The 22,854-nt window shown below is 49.8% G+C and overlaps 1 protein-coding gene across 5 annotated transcripts; it reads left to right on the forward strand.

Moving 5' to 3' along the window:
• Positions 1-556: 556 nt before the first annotated feature.
• ARHGAP30 (Rho GTPase activating protein 30) lies at positions 557-22,806 on the forward strand. Of its 5 annotated transcripts, none has more exons than XM_045399081.3 (12): positions 557-945; positions 9,929-10,031; positions 12,978-13,122; positions 14,661-14,743; positions 14,894-15,001; positions 15,957-16,084; positions 16,546-16,717; positions 16,800-16,903; positions 16,980-17,057; positions 17,739-18,140; positions 20,088-20,353; positions 20,443-22,806. In XM_045399081.3, the coding sequence occupies exons 1-12, from the start codon at positions 849-851 to the stop codon at positions 22,060-22,062; spliced, it is 3,306 nt and encodes a 1,101-aa protein (XP_045255016.1). In that variant the 5' UTR covers positions 557-848; the 3' UTR covers positions 22,063-22,806. The 5 variants fall into 5 exon arrangements, with proteins under 5 accessions (XP_045255016.1, XP_045255019.1, XP_045255020.1 ...); XM_045399084.3 differs by having other exon boundaries at positions 20,088-20,182; XM_045399085.3 differs by lacking the exon at positions 9,929-10,031.
• The last annotated feature ends 48 nt before the right edge of the window (positions 22,807-22,854 follow it).

Below are 22,854 nucleotides of genomic sequence, written 5' to 3' on the forward strand. Positions count from 1 at the left end.
GATTACAGCGTGAGCCACTGAGCCCAGCCTGAATTCCTTATTGTACTGGAGACTCAAAAACAGCTATGTGAAATAGGCAGCAGTGTACCCTTTTTACAGGTAAAGAAACTGAAACCCAAGTTAAATAAGTTGTACAGACTCTTAGAGGTGGGAGCATTTAAAGGTCCTCTAGTCTTCTCCCTTCGTTTTCCTAGGTGTGGAAACAGGCTCAGTGAAGTAATGTGATTTGACTGAGGTGCTAGACCCATCAGAGGCAGAACCCAGGCATCCTCCCTTGTGCGTGTGCTTTTTACAGCCCGGTGTCACCTTGCTCCAAGGCAAGCCCCAGGTCTTGGACCCAAGAATTCTGGTCTCTAAGGGAGTCAGTCACCTGCTTACACCCCAGACGCCATCACCCCACCCCAGGGCTCTGACATCACCTTCCCTGACCAATGAACGAAGTCCAAGCAATGGGTGAGGATGTGAATGTCAGCTACCTCCCCCACCCTAGGCCCTGTGGTTGCAAAGATGCTCTAACAGGAAGTGGGTTAAGGAGCTGCACTGCTTCCTGCCCCCTAAAGCTGAGCGGGGCGAAGAGGGCGAGTGCCAGGCTGGGCCACGAGACACAGGACACTGTTTCTTGCCAGGGTCCTGGTAGCTTCCTCTTCAACAGCCACTTCCGTGTGGCCGGGGCCCCAGGGGCAGGAGCTGCTGCCCGTTGCCCAGGCCACCCTCCACCCCCTAGTTGGGAGCCCTGCCTCCCTGGGGCCGGGCCAAGCCCAGCAGCTGGCTGGGATCCCATGGGGGACTGGTAGGGCACAGGTCTTGGGGGACAGAGGTGACCGGGCCAGTGCCCTGGGGCTCTGGCCATGAAGTCTCGGCAGAAAGGAAAGAAGAAAGGCAGCTCGAAGGAGCGGGTTTTTGGGTGCGACTTGCAGGAGCACCTGCAGCACTCAGGCCAGGAGGGTAAGGAGGCCGGCTCAGCTTCTGCGGGGTGGGTGGGGAGGCACTGGGTGTCTGCAGCCCGATGCAGCCTGAAGGGCAGAAGCAGTTTCCGGTTCTCCTGGGGAAGGGGCAGTGGCCTGGGGTCACCATTCAAGAGACCTGTAAGTGGGCAAGACAGGAAATGTGTCTCAGTGAAGAAGGCAGGGCGGCTCCCTTGTGTAACTTTCTGGGGATGGGGTGGCTGAGGGGATAAGAATTTGAGCACCCAGGGAGCAGTGAGGTGGAGGATGGAGAGACTGGAAACCAAGGAGGAGTGGATGAAACAGTGGGCAGGTGCCTGGGAACAGGAGAGGGAGGGTGAGGTGAGAGGGTCAGGAGAGGAGTGACTGAAGGGGAAATGATTATCCTTAGGTCTGAATGAAAGGAGACAGGAGAATGGCCCCAGAAGGGTCTCAAGATGGCCCTTGAGGCCGGTGGTTTCCTGGCTGGAGAACACCCAAGGACAAGGTCGTGGGCTCTGTTCCCACCGCAGCCTTGCTGGGCTGCAGGGGAGGATGTGGGGCTGGAAATAGCCTCTGCCTCCAGTCTCTGTGATTCTCTTGTTCTCCCTATGCAAAAGAGAAACAGATTCAAAGTGGGGGGCAAGGGGAGAAGCTGCTGAAATGGGGAAGAATGAGAGAGGGCGTGAGGCCTGGCTTGAAGCTGGAGATGGAGGTTGCAAAGGAGGGTGGGTGTGGAGCTGTCTGTGGAGCTCACCCATCTCCCTCCTTGGGTTAGCTTAGAGTGGGCTTTGAAGCCAGAAGGACCAGGGACAATATCAAGTTCACCACGGGGTCTGGCATGGAACAGTCACTCAAAATCATTTCTTGATTCAATTTGAAATTGAACCCAGGTATCCTCGCTGCCCAGCCCAGCTTGTTTTTGGCACTTCAAGCTCCTCCTAGAGAAGGGCAAAATTCTTTCCCCACTCCACCCCATCCCACCCCACCCCAATCTGTCATTTCCTCTTTGTCCCCTCCTCTGCTCTGGGCTGTGGTGCTTGCAGCGGACGGAGGGAGGGTGATGGTGGTTCCCAGATCATTTCCTGCTCTTAGCCCCACCCCTGCGTCCCCAGACACCTCCTTCCCCTTTTCTCCTCCCTCCAGACGACCCCTATCCCCACTGCCCTTGGTTAAGGGAAAGCCCACACCCCAAGGAAGAGTGTTAAACAGCTGAAGCGAGCTTATTTGGCCTTCCTCTTCTCACTGGGCAGAGTGGAGGTGGCACAGCTATCAGTGCAGGACTTACTCCTTTCTAAGGGACTCCTCTCAAGAGCTGTGATTCTTAGCCAAGGACCACGAGATTTAATTGGGGATGATGTTCTCCTCCCTGCTCAATGCAAACCCTCAGTTCAGCCTTTCCTGGTACTGCCCTTTACTGTGGCCCACCAACCAACCCTATCTTGAAACACCGAACCCATAGCCAGCCCAGACCCTGCTCCTATAACCCTCCTGGCCTCTTCCTGCATTCCTAGCAGGGAAGGGGCATGCTCTCTAGAGGGGACAGACATCTGACTGCTGAGTCCTGATCCTAGGTGAATACCAGAGCAGGAGACCAGAACCTCACCTGAACCCAAGGGTGGGTTTATCTTGGGCACCAGAGTAGCAGTGGTGGCCCCTTCTATCCCCCAGGTCTTCCCGGTACAGAGAGGTGGAAAGTGGAAGGAAGGACAGAGAGAGGCTGGTGTGGTTCCTCTCTTTAACCTAACATCCACAAAAAAATGAAAGCAGACAGATCTGTGTTTTTGGTTAATTTATCCTCCCTGATCATGTTGGTCTCCCCCATCCTTACAACCTTGCTCCATCTCAGCCTTCTCTCCAGCTCTTTGCCCCAACATGGGTCTCTTCCTTCCCTAAGCCCTATATGTACTCAGTTCTTTCTTTTCCTAATCTTTGATAGATTGTTCAGTTTTTTTTTTTTTTTTTTTTTTGAGACGGAGTCTTGCTCTGTCCCAGGCTGGAGTGCAGTGGCATGATCTCGGCTCACTGCACCTTCCGCCTCCCGGTGCCAAGTAATTCTCCTGCCTCAGCCTCCAGAGTAGCTGGGATTACAGGCGGGTGCCACCATACCTGGCTATTTTTGTATTTTTAGTAGAGAAAGGGTTTCACCATGTTGACCAGGCTGGTCTCGAACTCCTGACCTCATTATCCACCTGCCTCGGCCTCCCAAAGTGCTGGGATTACAGGAGTGAGCCACTGTGCCCAGCTGATTGTTCAGGTTTCTAATTCTCCAGGTCCCTAAGCTTTGGGCCCTCCTCCCTTACCCTACTCTCATTTCCTCGATGTCTCCATCCGTTTGACATCATCCCTCCAATCCTGTCTGTAGCTTTTATCTCTGACCTCAGATCTCTGATCTTTATCTCCCTAACTCCCCCATCTCTGTGACCCTGTTGTCTCTTCCCCATCTCCTTGACCCAGTTCTTCTATGACTGTGACTCCTTAGGTTTTTGAGTGTCCTCTTTAAAGGACTCTGGAGGTTCAAAATCAGCAGAGAAGGATAGGATGGAGAAGACCTGGTTTGGATGCTGCTCATGTGACAAAAACTTGGTGGTTTAGGTGACAGCAGACTATTTATGAGTCAAAAGAGTTGGTTTAGCATTAGGCACCCAAGAGTACAGCAGCAGTTCAAACAAGGAGGGGCCTGCCCTATCTCTGCATTCAATGCTGGGAACCTGAGGTCAGTGGGATCCTAGAAAATGGGAGCAGGTACTGAAAGGATGGATGGTGAACTGTAGGGCTGAGACTAAGACAAGGCAAGAGACGTGACTAGGGTGCAAAATTTAAGGAAGCACTCACTTTCAGTGTCGTACAATTGCCCTAGGTGCCTCTTTTTTTTTTTTTTTTTAGATGCAGTCTTGCTCTGTTGCCCAAGCTGGAGTGCAGCACCACCATCTCAGCTCACTGCAACTTTGACCTCCTGGGTTCAAGCAATTCTCCCTGCCTCAGCCTCATGAGTAGCTGGGACTACAGGCACGCACCACCACGCCTAGCTAATTTTTGTACTTTTTAGTAGATACGGGGTTTTGCCATGTTGGCCAGGCTGGTCTTGAACTCCTGAGCTCAGGTGATCCACCTGCCTCAGCCTCCCAAAGTGCTGGGATTACAGCCATGAGCCACCACGCCAGGCCGCTAGGTGCCTCATTCTCAAGGAGGTACTCAAGACTGTGCATGGGCATGGTTGGCATCTGCATGGCCCTGAGAATAACTGCTTCCTTAAATTTTGCACACTAGATGCTTCCCTAATCCCACCCAACTCCTGGCTGTTGTGTGCAGGAGGATGAAGGGTCTGGAAGCCAGGTTGTATGAGAGTTGAAAGATTGTGGTTGGCTGGGCGCAGTGGCTCACGCCTGTAATCCCAGCACTTTGGGAGGCCAAGGCAGGTGGATCACTTGAGGTCAGGAGTTTGAGGCCAGCCTGGCCAACATGGTGAGACTCTGTCTCTAGTGAAAATACAAAAATTAGCTGGGCATGGTGGTGTGCACCTGTAGTCCCAGCTACTCGGGAGGCTGAGGCTGCAGTGAGCCAAGATTGCACCACTGCATTCCAGCCTGGGCAACAAAGTGAGACTCTGTCTCAAATAAATAAATAAATAAATAAATAAATAAATAAATAAATAGGGCTGGGTGCAGTGGCTTACTCCTGTAATCCCAACACTTTGGGAAGCCGAGGTGGACAGATTACCAGAGGTTGGGAGTTCGAGACCAGCCTGACCAACATGGAGAAACTCTGTCTCTGCTAGAAATATAAAAATTAGCCGGGCAGAGTGGTGAGCACCTGTAATCCCAGCTACTTGGGAGGCTGAGGCAGGAGAATCTCTTGAACCTGGGAGGCGGAGGTTGCAGTGAACTGAGATTACACTGTTGCACTCCAGCCTGGGCAACAAGAGTGAAACTCCGTCTCAAAAAAAAAAAAAAAAAAAAAAAAAAAAGAAAGAAAGAAAAAAGAAAAAGGAAAGATTGGGGTTGATGAATTTACTGATTATTTTCATTCCATATTTCTGTCATACTTTATTCAACAAAGAGCTTGGGATGACTTTTAAAACCCAAAACTTTACAAAAAATTAGAATAAATGGTTGAAGGAATTGGGTTGAAGGAAAAACAAGAAGAGAAAGATCAGCACCCAGAAATGCATATTATGTGGTTCTATATGGTTCTTAGAGGTGGGCTCTGAGCTTCCTAGTGGTTAAAGAGGTAAACATAGACCAGGCCCGGTGGCTCACGCCTGTAATCCCTGTGCTTTGGGAGGCTGAGACGGGTGGATCACTTGTGGTCAGGAGTTCGAGACCAGCCTGGCCAACATGGTGTGACCCCATCCCTACTAAAAAACACAAAAATTAGCAGGGCATGGTGGCACATGCCTGTAGTCCTGGCTACTCAGGAGGCTGAGGCAACAGAATTGCTTGAACGCGCCCCAACTCAACATAAGTAAATAAACAAACTTAATCAAGTGCAAGACAAATGGGCCCATAAGAAAAAAAAATTAGATGGTTTAGGAGAAACACAGCTTTTTCCCTTTCCTTTCCTTTCCTTTCCCTTTCCCTTTCCCTTTCCCTTTCTCTTCCTTCCCTCCCTTCCTTCCTTCCTCTCTCTCATTTCTCTTTTATTTCCCTCACTCCCTTTCCTCCCTTCCCTTTCCTTTCTTTTCTTTTCTTTTTTCTCTTTTCTTTTCTTTTCCCCTTTCCCCTTCCCTTCCCCTCCCTTCCCTTCCCTTCCCTTCCCCTGCCCCCTTCCTTCTTGTCTTACTCTGTTGACCAGGCTGGTGTACAATGGTGCCATCATCACTCACTGCAGTCTCAAACTCCTGGGCTCAAGCAGTCCTCCTGCTTTAGCCTCCTGAGTAGCTGGGACTACAGGTGTTAGCCACCCTGCTCATTTTTTATTTTTTGTAGAGAGGTCTTGCTATGTTACCCAAGCTGGTCTTGAACTCCTGGCCTCAAGTGATCCACCTGCCTTGGCCTCCCAAACTGTTGGGATTACAGGCATGAGCTGCCATGCCAAACATAGCTTTTTCTGATGCTGATATGTGAGACGCATTTCTCTAATGAGTCCTAGTTAATAGGACCCAATGTTTTTCATTGGCAATATTCTCCATTAATTCTCCAAGGGATGTTATTGATTCTCATAATTGATTAATTCACTGAGTCATTTAACAAACATTTATTTAGCAACTGCTCTGTTTCAACATTGTGCTAGATGTTAGGAGAATGTTATTATATGTCAGGAGGTATAAATATAAAATAAACTAATCGTAACAAACCGCAAGAAGTGCTATAATACAAACATGAACAGCTGGGTGTGATGGCTCATGCCTGTAATCCCAGCACTTTGGGAGGCCGAGGCAGGCAGATCACCTGAGGTCGGGGGTTTGAGACAGGAGAAACCCCGTCTCTACTAAAAATACAAAATTAGCCGAGCATGGTGGCGCATGCCTGTAATCCCAGCTACTAGGGAGGCTGAGGCAGGAGAATTGCTTGAACCTCGGAGGCGAAGGTTGCGGTGAGCCGAGATTGCACCATTGTACTCCCGCCTGGGCAACAAGAGTGAAACTCTGTCTCAAAAAAACAAAAAACAAAACAAAACAAAAAACATGAACAAAGACTGTGGTGGATTATAATATAGATATAAGAAAAAGAAAAAGGTTTAGAATTGGAGGTTATGTTTACGATGTGCTTTTTTGTTTTTTGTTTTTTTGTTTTTTTTTTGAGACGGAGTCTCACTCTGTCACCCAGGCTGGAGTGCAGTGGTATAATCTCAGCTCACTGCAACCACTACCTCCCAGGTTCAAGCAATTCTCCTGCCTCAGCCACCCAAGTAGCTGGGACTACAGATGCATACCACCACACCAGGCTAATTTTTGTATTTTTATTACAGATGGGGTTTTGCCATGTTGGCCAGGCTTGAGGTCGAACTTTAGACCTCAAGTGATCTGCCCACCTTGGTCTACCAAAGTGCTAGGATTACAGGTGTGAGCCACCGCACCTGGCCCAAGATGTGTTTTAAGGAATGCATAGAAGTTCACCAGGCAGAGTCATAGGGAGGGTAATTCCAGGCAAAGGAATAATATGAGTAATGGTACCAAGGCTTGTTAATGGACTAGCAAAGGGCTGCATCATAGGATTTGTGAAGGAATTGTCTAGAGCTGTGGCTGAAATGGTGTCTGGACACGATTTGTGAAGGGTCTTATATACCAGGCTGAGGAGTTTATATTTTATTTTGTATCTGTAAGGTAAGCAATGGGGATTAATGTGGGGCAGAGTAGGGTGTATGCTAGGCAAAGGATCTAAAGTGGGAAAGTGCTTTGGAAAGATAACTACATGGCCTTGTGGAGATGGGTTTCAACACATGGTTTTTCTTTTTGTTGTTGTTGTTTTTAAAGACTGAGTCTTGGCCGGGCGCGGTGGCTCAAGCCTGTAATCCCAGCACTTTGGGAGGCCGAGGCGGGCGGATCACAAGGTCAGGAGATCGAGACCACAGTGAAACCCCGTCTCTACTAAAAATACAAAAAATTAGCCGGGCGCGGTGGCGGGCGCCTGTAGTCCCAGCTAATCAGGAGGCTGAGGTAGGAGAATGGCGGGAACCCGGGAGGCGGAGCTTGCAGTGAGCCGAGATCGCGCCACTGCACTCCAGCCTGGGCAACAGCGTGAGACTCCGTCTCAAAAAAAAAAAAAAAAAAAAAAAAGACTGAGTCTTGCTTTGTCACTAAAGCTGGAGTACAGTAGCACAATCTCGGCTCATTGCAACCTCCCTCTCCTGGGTTCAAGCAATTCTCCTGCCTCAGCCTCCCAAGTAGCTGGAATTACAGGAGTGCGCTGCCACACCCAGCTAATTTTTATATTTTTAGTAGAGACGGGTTTTTTTTTTTTTTTTTTTTTTTTTTTTTTTTTTTTGAGACGGAGTCTCGCTGTGTCACCCAGGCTGGAGTGCAGTGGCGCGATCTTGGCTCACTGCAAGCTCCGCCTCCCGGGTTTACGCCATTCTCCTGCCTCAGCCTCCGAGTAGCTGGGACTACAGGCGCCCGCCACCACGCCCGGCTAGTTTTTTGTATTTTTAGTAGAGACGGGGTTTCACCATGTTAGCCAGGATGGTCTCGATCTCCTGACTTCGTGATCCACCCGCCTCGGCCTCCCAAAGTACTGGGATTACAGGCTTGAGCCACCGCACCCGGCCGAGACGGGGTTTTACCATATTGGCCAGGCTGGTCTCAAACTTCTGACCTCATGTGATCCACCCACTTTGGCCTCCCAAAGTGCTGGGATTATAGGTGTGAACCACCGCGCCTGACCTGGTTTTTGAGGATCTATCATGTATGAGACACCATGTCAGATAATATAAGGAATAACAAGATGGATCACACTTAGATTTTGTCCTTAAGAAGCTTACAGTCTAGTAACAGGAGGGGGCCTGGGGTTGGGAAAGAGTACAGGTTTTTGCACCCTTGATTAGAGTCCTGCCTCTAGCAAGTGATTCTCCTGCCTGTGCTTCTTTGATCCTCAGTTTTCTTATCTGTAAAATGGGGACTAGAACATCTAATTTTTAAAGTTTTTTTTTTTTTTTTTTCAGATATTCTTGTATTTGATTGTCAAAGGTCTGTCATCCAGAATATCTAATTTTTAAGACAAAATGATAGAACATATATAAAGCAGGTCAGGCGCAGTGGCTCACACCTGTAATCCCAGCACTTTGGGAGGCTGAGGTGGGCGAAATATGAGGTCAGACCAGCCTGGCCAACATGGTGAAACCCTGTCTCTACTAAAAATATAAAAAAATTACCTGGACATAGGGGTGGGTGCCTGTAATTCCAGCTACTCAAGAGGTTGAGGCAGGAGAATCGCTTGAACTTGGGAGGCGGAGGTTGCAGTAAGCAAAGATCATGCCACTGCACTCCAGCCTGGGCAACAGAGTGAGACTCCGTCTCAAAAAAAAAAAAAAAAAAGTCCTTGACTCTGCCTCTGCCTCCCCCCTCACCAACCAGATTATTACCTCTTTAAAAATAACTAGTAATTACAGACAAGTTTCTTTCTTTTCTTTTCTTTTTTCCTTTTTTTTTTTTTTTTTTTTTTTTTTGAGACGGAGTTTCGCTCTTGTTGCCCAGATTAGAGTGCAGTGGCGTGATCTTGGCTCACTGAAACCTCCACCTCTCAGTTCAAGTGATTCTCCTGCCTCAGTTTCCAAGTAGCTGGGATTACAGGCATGTGCCACCATGCCCAGGTAGTTTTTGTGTTTTTATTAGAGATGGGGTTTCACCATGTTGGTCAGGCTGGTCTCAAACTCCTGACCTCAGGTGATCCACCCACCTCAGCCTCCCAAAGTGTTGGAATTACAGGCGTGAGCCACCACACATGGCCCAAGAAAGACAAACTTCTCTCTTTCTCTTTCTTTCTTTCTTTCTTTTTTTTTTAGACAGGATCTCACTCTGTCACCCAGCAGGCCAGAGTATGGCTTCCTGCAGCCCTTGCCTCCTGGGCTCAGGTGATCCTCCCATGTCAGCCTCCTGAGTAGCTGGAACTACAGGTGTGCACCACCACACCCCATTCATGTTTGTATTTTTTGTAGAGACAGAGTTTCCGCACGTTACTCAGGCTGGTCTTGAACTCCTGGGCCCAAGCAATTCACCCGCCTTGGCATCTCAAAGTGCTGGGCTTACAGGCGTGAGCCACTGAGCCCAGCCTGACAAATTTCACTTTAACAAAGGCAGAACTTTCTAACAAAGGGCTGACTGGGGTAGTTTGGAGAGGCAGTGACCTCCCAGGACCTTTAGGACCCACTAAGCAGAGATACTGGAGAGGGGTTGGCAGGTTGAAGCTGATGACCTGTAAGAATCTTTCTGATGAGTTTTTATTCCATGAGCTTTGTCCATGGTCTCACCAAATTCCCTTCTCTGAGAAATTCCATTTCTCAGACCCAGTGCAGTCTCTGACCACCCAGATTTTTTGATTTCTGTGTCTCTGCCCCGTCTGTGTCCCCAGTGCCCCAGGTGCTAAAGAGCTGTGCAGAATTTGTGGAGGAGTATGGAGTGGTGGATGGGATCTACCGCCTCTCAGGGGTCTCCTCCAACATCCAGAAGCTTCGGTGAGTCAAACAGAGTGGGAGGGCTCTGTGACCAGGAGGCCAGGGAGCCAGAAGGTCATAGTAAGAGTTGCTGAGGACAGCAGAGACAGGGAGTGAGAGGCAGTGGGGAGAAGGAAACACAGATGCTAGGTAAGGACCCAGGGAGGTCTCTAACAACTCCTCGGGAAAGGTGAAGACAATGGTCCCTCCCCCAACTTAGCACACACACATATACAAACTCCACTCTCATATACACCATTCCCACACACACACCCGACTTAAACAAACAAACAAACAAAAAAACAACTTAGGTTGGGCGCAGTGGCTCATGCCTATAATCTCAGCACTCTGGAAGGCTGAGGTGTGTGGATCACCTGAGGTGAGGAGTTCAAGACCAGCCTGGCCAACATGGCAAAACTCTGTCTCTACTAAAAATACAAAAATTAGCTGGGTGTGTTGGCACACACCTGTAATTCCAGCTACTTGGGAGGCTGAGGCAGGAGAATTGCTCCAACCCAGGAGGCAGAGGTTGCAGTGAGTCAAGATTGCGCCACTGTACTCCAGCCTGGGTGACAGAGTGAGACTCTGTTTCACAACAAAAAACAAAAAACTTAGATACAATTTACATATCACAAAATTCACCATTTAAAAATGTATAATTCAGTTGTTTTTAGTGTATTCACATACTAGTCACATAGTATATTTACTTTAGATAGTGATGAAGTACAATAATCATCACAATCTAATTCCAGGACATTTCTTACTTTTTTTTTTGAGATAGAGTCTCACTCTGTTGCCTAGGCTGGAGTGCAGTGGCACAATCTTGGCTCATTGCAACCTCTGCCTGCTGGGTTCAAGTGATTCTCCTGCCTTAGCCTCCTGAGTAGCTGGGACTACACCACCATGGGTGCACACCACCATGCCTGGCTAATTTTTGTATTTTTAGTAGAAATGGGGTTTCACTATGTTGGCCAGGCTGGTCTTAATTTTTTTTTTTTTGCAATTTTTTTTTAAGACAGTCTTCCTCTGTTGCCCAGGCTGGAGTGTAGTGTCATGATCTTGGCTCACTGCAGCCTCTGCCTCCGGGGTTCAAGTGATTCTCCTGCCTCAGCCTCCCGAGTAACTGGGACTACAGGCATACACCACCACACCCAGCTAATTTTTGTATCTTTAGTAGAGACGGGGTTTCACTCTGTTAGCCAGGCTGCTCTTGAACTCCTGACCTCAAGTGATCTGCCTGCCTTAGCCTCCCAAAGTGGTAGGATTACAGGCGTGAGCCACCATGCCCTGGCCTGTGTATTTTTTTTTTTTTTTTTTTTTTGTGATGGAGTCTTGCGCTGCTGCCCAGACTGTAGTGCAGTGGTGAGACTTTGGCTTACTGCAGCCTCCTCCTGGGTTCAAGCGATTCTCCTGCCTCAGCCTCCTGAGTAGCTGGGATTACAAGCACATGTCACCACGCCTGGTTAATTTTTTTTTTTTTTTTGAGATGGAGTTTCACTCTTGTTGCCCAGACTGGAGTGCAATGGCGCAATTTTGGCTCACCACAACCTCCACCTTGCGGGTTCAAGCGATTCTCCTGCCTCAGGCTCCTGAATAGCTGGGATTACAGGCAAGCGCCACCATGCCTGGCTAATTTTACATTTTTAGTAGAGACGGGTTTTCTCTATGTTAGTCAGGATGGTCTCGAACTCTTGACCTCAGGTGATCCCCCTGGCTCGGCCTCCCAAAGTGTTGGGATTACAGGCATGAGCCACCGCACCTGGCCTACCTTTTTTTATTATAGCCATCCCTGTAAATGTAAACTGATATTTCAATGTGATTTATATTTGAGTTACTTTTGTTATTTTTCTTTTCTTTTGCTGAGACTGGGTCTCACTCTGTCACCCAAGCTAGAGTGCAGTGGCATGGTCATGGCTCACTGCAACCTCTACTTCCTAGGCTCAAGCGATCCTCCTACCTCAGCCTTCTGAGTAGTTGAGATTATAGGCATGAGCCACCTCCCTGGCCTATATTTGCATTTCTGTAATAGGTATTGATGTTGAACATCTTTTCCTGTGCTTATTGTCTACTTGCATATCTTCTTTGGAGCAGTAGCAGTGTTTTTTCAAATCTTTTGCCCATTTTTCCCCCTTTCCTATGGTGCCAACTTTGCCTGTTTAAAAATTTGGCTTATTTGTTTAGCCTGGCATGGTGTCGGGTGCCTGTAGTTCCAGCTACTCAGGAGGCTGAGGCAGGAAAATCGCTTGAACCTGGGAGGCGGAGGCTGCAGTGAGCCGAGATCGTGCCACTGCACTCCAGTCTGGATGACAGAGTAAGACTCTGTCTCAAAAAAAAAAAAAAAATTAGCTTATTCGTCTTTCTAATCATTGAATTATGAGAGTTCTTTATATGTTACAAATACTAGACCCTCAATCAGATATGTTGTTTGCAAATATTACTCCCATTTTGTGGGTTGTCTTCACTTTTTTAATAGTTACTTTTGACTACAAATGTTTTTAATTTTGATGTTGAATGTATCCATTTTTTTGTTTGCTTGTGCTTTTAGTGTCATATCTAAGAAACTGTTGCCTAATCCTAGGACATAAAGATTTACACTTAAGTTTCTTTCTAAGAGTTATACCCACCCATATTTACACATACCCAGTGGCACAAATTTAGGACCATACCCTATAGACTCTTACATACCCTTGCATTGTTACACATATCTACAGCTACATCCCTAACATATCGCTGTTCATGCATCGATCCACTTACCTGTACATGTACCCATCCTCACATTCACATCTACGTGTCAACATATGCAATACCTTATACTTACTGGCTTATACGTGTACGTGTCACAACATTCTCCTTCCAAGTCCCATACATGTTGACCCATGACCATGCCGGGAACCATCTCTACAGGGACCCACTTCTCCCCACATCACCCCAACCCCTACCACTCCTGACCACGCTGTGCCTCCCCAGGCAGGAATTTGAGTCAGAGCGGAAGCCAGACCTGCGTCGGGATGTTTACCTCCAGGACATTCACTGCGTCTCCTCCCTGTGCAAGGCCTATTTCAGAGAACTGCCAGATCCCCTACTCACTTACCGGCTGTATGACAAGTTTGCTGTGAGTTGAGAGGCAAGGGGGTGGAAGACACGGCTTAGGGGTGGACAGCCTGGTTTTGACATCCCAGGTGTGCCACATACCAGCCAGAGTCCTAGTGATCCTGAATGAAAGAGACCACAGAAAAACTTACTGGGGAAAAGACCCCACCTCCTGAAATCTCCTAGCCCCTACTACCTTTGTCCTGCCCCATCCCTCTTCTCTTCACTCTCCCTCTGCTATGTCCTTCTTTCTTCTAAGGCCTGCAGATTGCACACAGCACAGTGGTGAGACTTGGGGAGGTAGAGGCCAGATTGTTGTAGCTGGAAGGGCCTTGGAAAGCACATAGACCAGAGCTTCCCTACACTTAAGAGAATGAGAATACTTTGTAGAAGTCAAATTTTTTCAAGGATGTCTCTCCATTCACTGTAATTGTGTGTTGAACATCTTTGATTGTTTTCTTTTTTCTTTCTTTTTTTTTGTTTTGAGATGGAGTCTCACACTGTCACCCAGGCTGCAGTATAGTGGTGCAATCTTGGCTCACTGCAACCTTCGCCTCCCAGGTTCAAGTGATTCTCCTGCCTCAGCCTCCCGAGTAGCTGTAGAGCCCGCCACGATGCCTGGCTAATTTTTTGTATTTTTGGTAGAGACAGGGTTTCACCATGTTGGCCAGGCTGGTCTTGAATCCCTGACCACAGGTGATTCACTCTCCTTGGCCTCCCAAAGTGCTGGGATTACAGGTGTGAGCCACTGCACCCAGCCTGTTTTTTGTTTTTTGAGACAGGGTCTCCTGTCACCCAGGCTGGAGTGCAGTGGTGTGATCACAGCTCACTGCAGCCTCGATCTCCCAGGCTCAAGTGATCCTTCTATCTCAGCCTCCTGAGTAGATGGGACTACAGGCGTGTACCACCATGCCTGGCTGATTTTTAAAATTTTTAGTAGAGACAAGGTCTTGCTGTGTTGCCCAGACTTGTCTCAAGCTCCTGAGCTTAAGAAATCCTCCCAACTCAGCTCCCAAAGTGCTGGGGTTATAGGTGTGAGCCACTGTGCCCAGCCTGAACATCTTTTAAATGTGAAAACACATGAAAAATATGCTATTTTGAATTGAGTAACACTTTAAAAATAAGTTGCACTTTATTGAGCACAACAGCACTGAGAGACCCTAAATGCTAGCAGCACCCTGCTTAGTCCACACTGGCTAGGTTGGGGTGGGAGACGGCTTTCCTGGACACACTGAAACAACTGGGTGGTCCCTGGGGCATCCACAAGGTGGCACCACTGAAGTATCCCAGTACCAGAGCTCTACGGATGGAGGATGATAAGGCAGCGAGCTGCCAAGTTCACAAAAGCTATTAAGTGGCATAACCAAAATTCAGCTGCCATCTTTGTGGACCTCAAATTCTAAGCTCTCTCTACCATGTCAGTGCACTACAGATGATGTAGGATGGGGTAGCACAGAGTCCAGTGCTCATTGTTCCTGAGAACTTGGTTAGGAGCTCTGGGGAGTAAGCAGGGGCATTGCTGGATCACTGATTCCTGCTTATTGCACCCTTCTCAATCAGGAGGCTGTAGGAGTGCAATTGGAACCTGAGCGCTTGGTCAAGATCCTAGAGGTGCTTCGAGAACTCCCTGTCCCAAACTACAGGTATGTGGCGCTCCACATCCGCCCAGCAACCTGAGACAACTCATTCACTTTCTGCCTGGAGCCTTAACTGGGTCCTACTGACTCCCAGGTCCCAGCCCTAATGCCTGCCCTGTGCATTCCCTGTGTGATCCCTGCCCCTGCTTTCTGCAGGACCCTGGAGTTCCTCATGAGGCACTTGGTGCACATGGCCTCATTCAGTGCCCAGACCAACATGCATGCTCGCAACCTGGCCATAGTGTGGGCTCCCAACTTGCTGAGGTAGGTGCCTGTGTGAGCAGTGTATGGGGATCCTGTGAGGCACTGGCCTCTGGGAGGCTGCTCCCAGGATGAGGTGTGACTGTGTGGGTACACTGGAGAAGGATGTGGGGCTCACGAAGCCCAGTGAGAAAAGAAGGTTCAAGATTATGTTGGGTCTGATGGGCCCCATCCATTTTAGTCCCTTCTCTATGATCAAATAAAGTCCCTAAAAGGCAGGACTTTTGTGTTTTCCTACAGTGTGTCACTGAGCTCAGGGACTGCAACATAATAGTTCCATGTCAATTTTTTTGTTTGTTTTTGAGACAGAGTCTTGCTCTGTCGCCCAGGCTGGAGAGCAGCAGTGTGATCTCAGCTCACTGCAAACTCTGCTTCCCAGGTTCAAGTGATTCTCGTGCCTCAGCCTCCTGAGTAGCTGGGATTATGGGCATAAGCCACCATGCCTGGCTAATTTTTGTATTTTTAGTAGAGAGACAGGGTTTCACTTGATCTTGAACTCCTGACCTCAAGTGATCCACCCACCTCCTCCCCGTGCAAGTGCTAGGATTACAGGTGTGAGCCACTGTGCCCAGTCTCAGGCCAAATGTTTGTTGAGCAAAACGTCTTGCAGTCTGTTGGCTGCACTCACTGTGCATATCACTTACTGTGGTCCAAGACAGATGATGAGAAGTCCTGTAATTCACCATAAAATTCATTATAAACTAGACACCCTGGTACGCAAAGGAAATAGAGATTAATCCTGAGGAGGGGTCCAAGAAGGCTTCCCTCCTGGAAGTCTTCAAGTGGCATTTGAGAATTGGAAGAATAATGCATACAATTTAAGAGGTAGAGATGGAGTTAAGGTCATTCGAGAGAGACAGAGAGAGAGAGAGAGAGAGAGAATAAAGTATTTTCAGGGAGAATCTGGATTGGGAAGTTTGGTGGGGCTGAGGGGGAGAATAACCCCACATCTTCACAGGTCTAAGGACATAGAGGCCTCAGGCTTCAATGGGACAGCGGCCTTCATGGAGGTGCGGGTGCAATCCATCGTCGTGGAGTTCATCCTCACACACGTGGACCAGCTCTTTGGGGGTGCTGCCCTCTCTGGTCAGTGTCTTTCCTGCCCTCCACATATGCCACTGTTTGGGGAGTCAAGTCAGTTATAGATAGCCTTGCAGATCACCTGCTTCAGTTGATTCTCATACAGGGATGTTGGTAGTGGTCACATGGAGAGAACCCTGGGGAGATAACGGTGCAGTCAGGACTTGAGAAGACCTCTTCTGCTGTCAGTCTAGGGCATAGCTTGACCTGTGAGTCACCATCCTGGCTCCCAAGGCTAGTGATCGCTCATACCCACCCCCAGCCCACCAGGCCAACGTCCTGGGATCTCCCGGCCCTCTTTGTCCATGAGGGTACTCTTTTGAGGTGATGGACATGGAGGTAGTGTCTTTAGGGGCTTCTGAATGTATCCCTAACCTGGTAGTTGGTGAGGGGTGATGAAGGATTGGGTGCCTGAGGTCCCTCTCTTGGCTCTGTTCCTAGCTGGTCAATTCCTTTCCTTTTCCCAGGTGGTGAGGTGGAGAGTGGATGGCGATCACTTCCAGGGACCCGGGCATCAGGCAGCCCTGAGGACCTTATGCCCAGGCCCCTGCCTTATCACCTGCCTAGCATCCTGCAGGCTGGTGATGGACCCCCACAGATGCGGCCCTACCACACTATCATTGAGATTGCAGAGCACAAGTAAGGCCTCCTTCCTGGGCCTTTCTCCCCAGCACTGACCATCATGTTCCAACCTCCAATTATGCCCCTCCATTCTTTGTAGGAGGAAGGGGTCTCTGAAGGTCAGGAAGTGGAGGTCTATCTTCAATTTAGGTCGCTCTGGCCATGAGACTAAGCGTAAACTTCCACGGGGGGCTGAGGACAGGGGTAAGTCTGGGGAGATGGGGGGAGCTCTGCTGAGGGTGCACAAGGCCCTGGCTCTACCCACATCCCTGTCTTACAGAGGACAAATCCAACAAGGGGACACTGCGGCCAGCCAAAAGCATGGACTCACTGAGTGCTGCGGCTGGGGCCAGTGATGGTGAGTATAGGGGTGCATTTCTGTGTGTGTATGTGTGTGTGCTATGTGACCAGCATGGGCTTGTGTGTGCGTGTGAACATGCAGCCAACTGTGTTCAATCATTTCGAAAAATATTTAATGAGTGCCTATTACATACCAGTCACATTGTAAACATAGCTGAATGCTATGTTTACAATGGTGAGCTCATTGTCTAATCTATGGGTTTGTTGATGAGTGTTCATATGGGAAGGGACAGCATGGGTGTGTGGTGATGGTGGTGGTGGTGGTGGTGGTGATGGTGGTGGTGGTGGTGGTGGTGGTGGTGGTGATGGTGGTGGTGGTGGTGGTGGTGGTGGTGGTGGTGGTGGTGGTGATGGTGGTGGTGGTGGTGGTGGTGGTGGTGGTGGTGGTGGTGATGGTGATGGTGATGGTGGTGGTGGTGATGGTGGTGACGATGGCCAGTGACTGTATCTGCAGGGAAAGAGGGGAGTTTCCTAGGTATGTGAAGGTGAGGTGATCTTTGACCTACTGGCTGGGTGAAAAGTTTGCAGTAGTGATCAAAAGAAGCTGGGCCTGGTGCCTTCCAGGCTGTCCTTGCTCTCAGGCCTGAGAAAGCAGAGAGCATTCTCCAGAGCCTTCTTGAGATGTCTAGGCCCCTGGAGCTTAGGCCATTGCCTACCTGGCCCTCTTTTTCCTCCACAGAGCCAGAGGGGCTGGTGGGGCCCAGCAGCCCCCGGCCAAGCCCATTGCTGCCTGAAAGCTTGGAGAACGATTCCATAGAAGCAGCAGAGGGTGAACAGGAACCTGAGGCAGAAGCACTGGGTGGCACAAACTCTGAACCAGGCACACCACGAGCTGGGCGGTCAGCCATCCGGGCTGGGGGCAGCAGCCGTGCAGAGCGCTGTGCTGGTGTCCACATCTCAGACCCCTACAATGTCAACCTCCCACTACACATCACCTCTATCCTCAATGTGCCCCCGAACATCATCTCTAACGTTTCCTTGGCCAGGCTCACCCGTGGCCTTGAGTGCCCTGCTCTACAGCACCGGCCAAGCCCTGCCTCTGGCCCTGGCCCTGGTCCTGGACTTGGCCCTGGCCCCCCAGGTGAGGACCCATTGATTGATCAAGACTGGGAAAGAGGACTAGAACTCTAGGCTGAAGCTCTGATGCTGGAAGATCCACCCTAGGAAGGGCAGAGGCCTCAGCCCTTGGGCTTTGGGGTGGTTACCTTCAGCTGCCTCCCTAGATTCAGGATTGGGGAAATTCAGTAATATTATCAGGTTATGTGAAATCTATGGAGAGGAGATCTCTAGCAGCCTTCAGAACATTGATGTACCCAAGAATAGGGGCTTGTGTGAGAAACATACAGCAGGGATTACTAAAGACAAATGTGGGAATATATAATAGATAGATGGGTAATAACAACAGTAACATCAATACTATCAGTTAACATTTATCAAGAGTTTATTAGGCCGGGCGCAGTGGCTCAAGCCTGTAATCCCAGCATTTTGGGAGGCCGAGGCGGGCGGATCACAAGGTCAGGAGATCGAGACCATCCTGGCTAACACAGTGAAACCCCGTCTCTACTAAAAATACAAAAAAATTAGCCAGGTGTGGTGGCAGGCACCTGTAGTCCCAGCTACTCGGGAGGCTGAGGCAGGAGAACGGCGTGAACCCAGGAGGCGGAGCTTGCAGTGAGCGGAGATCCCGCCACCGCACTCCAGCCTGGGTGACAGAGCAAGACTCTGTCTCAAAAAAAAAACAAAAACAAAAACAAAAAAAGTTTATTATGTACTGGCCGGGCATGGTGGCTCATGCCTGTAATCCCAGCAGTTTGCAAGGCCTAGGCGGGTGGATCACCTGAGGTCAGGAGTTCGAGACCAGCCTGCCCAACACGATGAAACCCCATTTCTACTAAAAATGCAAAATATTGGCTGGGTGTGGTGGCAGGCGCCTGTGGTCCCAGCTCCTTGGGAGGCTGAGGCAGGAGAATTGCTTGTACCCAGGAGGCAGAGGTTACAGTGAGCTGAGATTGCACCACTGCACTCCAGCCTGGGCGACAAGAGCAAAACTCTGTCTCAAAGGAAAAAAAAAAGAGTTTATTAAGTACCAAGTGCTAGGCCAGGCACGGTGGCTCACGCCTGTAATCCCAGCACCTTGGGGGGCTGAGGCGGGTGGATCACTGGAGGTCAGGAGTTCGGGACCAGCCTGGCCAACATGGTGAAACCCCGTCTCTATTTAAAAAAATACAAAAAAAATTAGCCGGGCATGTGTGGTAAGGCATGCCTGTAATTCCAGAGACTCAGGAGGCTGAGGCAGGAGAACTGCTTGAACCCAGGAGGTGGAGGTTGCAGTGAGCTGAGATTGTGCCACTGCACTGCAGCCTGGGAGACATAGTAAGACTCTGTCTTAAAAAAAAAAAGTTCCAAGTGCTATGATTGCAGGAATTAGCTTGTTTCATTTTCTCATAATCCGTATGTTTCTTGTGTGAGATAGGATATTGTACAGGTATTGTTATCCTTATGTTACAGCAGTGGAAACTGAGACTTAGGTTAATCAATTTGCTATTTATTTAGGTAGAAGTAGCAGAGCTAGGATCTAATCCTTGCTCTGCCTCCAGTTCCCGAAGTGTCACGCATGAGAAGTCCTGAGGCAGGATAGGATAGTGGGTAAGAACATGGGCTATAGAGTTAGGCAGACTTGGGTTCAAATTTTGGCTGTACTGCTTATTGGTTACATGACCTTAGACAAATTGCTTAATTTTTCTGAGCCTCAGTTTCCTCATATGTAAAATGAGGACAATACCCCACATAATAGTTTTGAGGAAAAAATAAGACAATGCATTGTAAAATGTATAGCACAGTGCTTGGCACCTGGTACGGTCTCAATTAAGGTAGCAAGCCAATAATTAAGGACATTGGTCTGAGAGGATCAGTCATTCAGAGTAGCAGTGCTGGGAGTGCTGGGCCCCTGCTATATCAATGCTAGGAGGACTCACATTTGGGTCAGGGCTTGACCTTTGTATTCCTGGAACTACTTCTCCCCCAACAGATGAAAAGTTGGAAGCAAGTCCAGCCTCAAGTCCCCTGGCAGACTCAGGCACAGACGACTTGGCTCCTGCCCTGGAGGATTCCCTGTCCCAGGAGGTGCAGGACTCCTTCTCCTTCCTAGAGGACTCAAGCAGCTCAGAACCTGAGTGGGTGGGGGCAGAGGATGGGGAGGTGGCCCAGGCAGAATCAGCAGGAGCAGCCTTCTCCCCTGGGGAGGACGACCCTGGGATGGGCTACCTGGAGGAGCTCCTGGGAGTTGGGCCTCAGGTAAGGAGAGCTGTGCTGGGTTTGGGGGTGGCATGGAGTCAAGTGTGGACAGGGCCTTCTGGTCCTGAGCCACCACGCTGTGCCTACAGGTGGAGGAGTTCTCTGTGGAGCCGCCCCTGGATGACCTGTCTCTGGATGAGGCACAGTTTGTCTTGGCCCCCAGCTGCTGTTCCCTGGACTCCCCTGGCCCCAGGCCTGAAGTTGAGGAGGAAAATGGCGAGGAAGTTTTCCTGAGTGCCTATGATGACCTAAGTCCCCTTCTGGGACCTAAATCTCCAATCTGGGAGGGTGCAGGGAGTCTGGAGGGAGAGGCAGCAGGATGTGGAAGGCAGGCTCCGGGAGAGGCTGGGGAAGAGCAGGCACGCTGGGAAGTTGGGGAGGACAAGGAGGCTGAGCCTGGTGGCAGGCTAGACATCAGGGAAGAGGCAGAGGGAAATCCAGAAACCAAGGTGGAGGCTGGAAAGGCCAGTGAGGATACAGGGGAGGCTGGGGGAAGCCAAGAGACAAAGGTCAGATTGAGAGAAGGGAGTAGGGAAGAGACAGAGGCCAAGGAAGAGAAGTCCAAAGGTCAGAAGAAGGCTGACAGTATGGAGGCTAAAAGTGTGGAGGAACCAGAAGAGCAGTATACAGATGAGGAGAAGGAAAAAGAAATTGAGAGAAAAGAGGCCGAACAAAGAAAGGAAGCCCAGGTAGAAGCTGAAAGGGACCTAGAGCAAGGGGCCCAGGAAGATCAAGTTGCTGAGGAGAAATGGGAAGTTGTACACAAACAAGAGGCCGAGGGAGTCAGAGAGGATGAGGACAAAGGACAGAGGGGGAAGGGAGAGTATGAAGCAAGAAAAGACCAAGGAGATGGTGAAGACAGCAGAAGCCCAGAAGCAGCAACTGAAGGAGGAGCAGGGGAGGTCAGCAAGGAACGGGAGAGTGGGGATGGAGAGGCTGAGGGAGACCAGAGGGCTGGAGGGGACTATTTAGAAGAGGGTACCCTCTCTGAAGGCTCAGGTGTAGAGTCCCTGGAGGTTGACTGTGCCAAAGAGGGCAATCCTCACTCTTCTGAGATGGAAGAGGCAGCCCCACAGCCACCCCAGTCAGAGGAGAAGGAGTCTGAGGGGCAGCCCAGTTCAGATGGCTGTCTATGTCCCTGTTCCCTTGGCTTGGGTGGCGTGGGCATGCGTCTAGCTTCTACTCTGGTTCAGGTCCAACAGGTCCGCTCTGTGCCTGTGGTGCCCCCCAAGCCACAGTTTGCCAAGATGCCCAGTGCAATGTGTAGCAAGATTCATGTGGCACCTGCAAATCCAAGCCCGAGGCCTGGCCGGCTTGATGCGACTCCTGGAGAAAGGGCTTGGGGGGCCCGAGCTTCTCGATCCTCTTGGAGGAATGGGGGTAGTCTTTCTTTTGATGCTGCTGTGGCCCTAGCCCGGGACCGCCAAAGGACTGAGGCTCAGGGAGTTCGGCGAACCCAGACCTGTACTGAGGGTGGGGATTACTGCCTCATCCCCAGAAACTCCCCTTGTAGCATGATCTCTGCCCATTCTCCTCGGCCCCTTAGCTGCCTGGAGATCCCACCTGAAGGCACGGAAGGGTCTGGATCCCGGAGTCGTCTTAGTCTGCCCCCCAGAGAACCCCAGGTTCCTGACACCCTGTTGTCCCCTCAGCGCCGATCGTATGCATTTGAAACACAGGCTAACCCTGAGAAAGGTGAGGGACTGTGATTAGGACCACAGCCCTGGGCAAAGGGGACCAGTAAGTTGTCTTGAATCTCCAGGGTTCCTGACTAGCTGTCTCTTCTGCAGTCTAGGCAGCTGTAGTGCCCAACTCTATAGGCTTTGGCCCTCCAGCTTCTCTGACTGTGGGAGGCACTGCCTTGTCTCAGACAGAAAGCACTTATCTCTTAGGAGATTCCCAAGAAAGTCAACAAGATCTTGTTCCCAGGGAGTGGGTTACTGGCCAAAGGGAACATAAGGTAGGCAGAAAAGTTAAAAGAGTTTCTTAAAGTGAAGACTGGAGAAGTTCCTCCCTTCCTCTGAGCTATGAATCTCTCTTCATGAAAGCCAAAGGTAGAGACGGGGGACAGGGCCAGGTTAGGGCCTTCCATACACAAACACTTCTAGAGTTGCCCATTCCTGTTCTGCTCTTGGACCCTTAGATACCTCCTGTCCTTTTTAGATCCAGATTAAGAGAAACGTTCAGGAAGCTCTTTGAAACCCTCAGTATTTGTTGGAGGGACTGGACTCCTCTCCAGCTCCCCACCCTCTGCCTCCAGTCACCATGTGCAAGAGAGATCCTGTACAGATGTCTCTGGGCTCTCGTTTTTCCTTTAGAATAACTTCTTCCTATTTCAGGAAAGGGAAATGGTGTCACTCAGGCCCTGGGACTGCTTCTCCAGCCAGGTTGGGGCCATAGGTCCCACTCTAGTGAAGGTCAATGTCTCAGAATAAAAGCTGTATTTTTACACGTAGTGTGGAGTCTCATTACTCTTATTAAAGTCTTTGGTGATAGCTATT

This window comes from Macaca fascicularis, chromosome 1 (genome assembly GCF_037993035.2).
Source record: "Macaca fascicularis isolate 582-1 chromosome 1, T2T-MFA8v1.1".
NCBI classification, from domain to species: Eukaryota; Metazoa; Chordata; class Mammalia; order Primates; family Cercopithecidae; genus Macaca; species Macaca fascicularis.

Excerpts from the sequence above, each read along its gene's own strand:
- ARHGAP30 (XM_045399081.3), top strand. The coding sequence starts at position 849 with ATGAAGTCTCGGCAGAAAGGAAAGAAGAAAGGCAGCTCGAAGGAGCGG. Across the intron at positions 946-9,928 it reads GCAGCACTCAGGCCAGGAGG|TGCCCCAGGTGCTAAAGAGC; the intron begins GTAAGGAGGCCG and ends CTGTGTCCCCAG. Across the intron at positions 20,354-20,442 it reads TCCTGGGAGTTGGGCCTCAG|GTGGAGGAGTTCTCTGTGGA; the intron begins GTAAGGAGAGCT and ends CTGTGCCTACAG.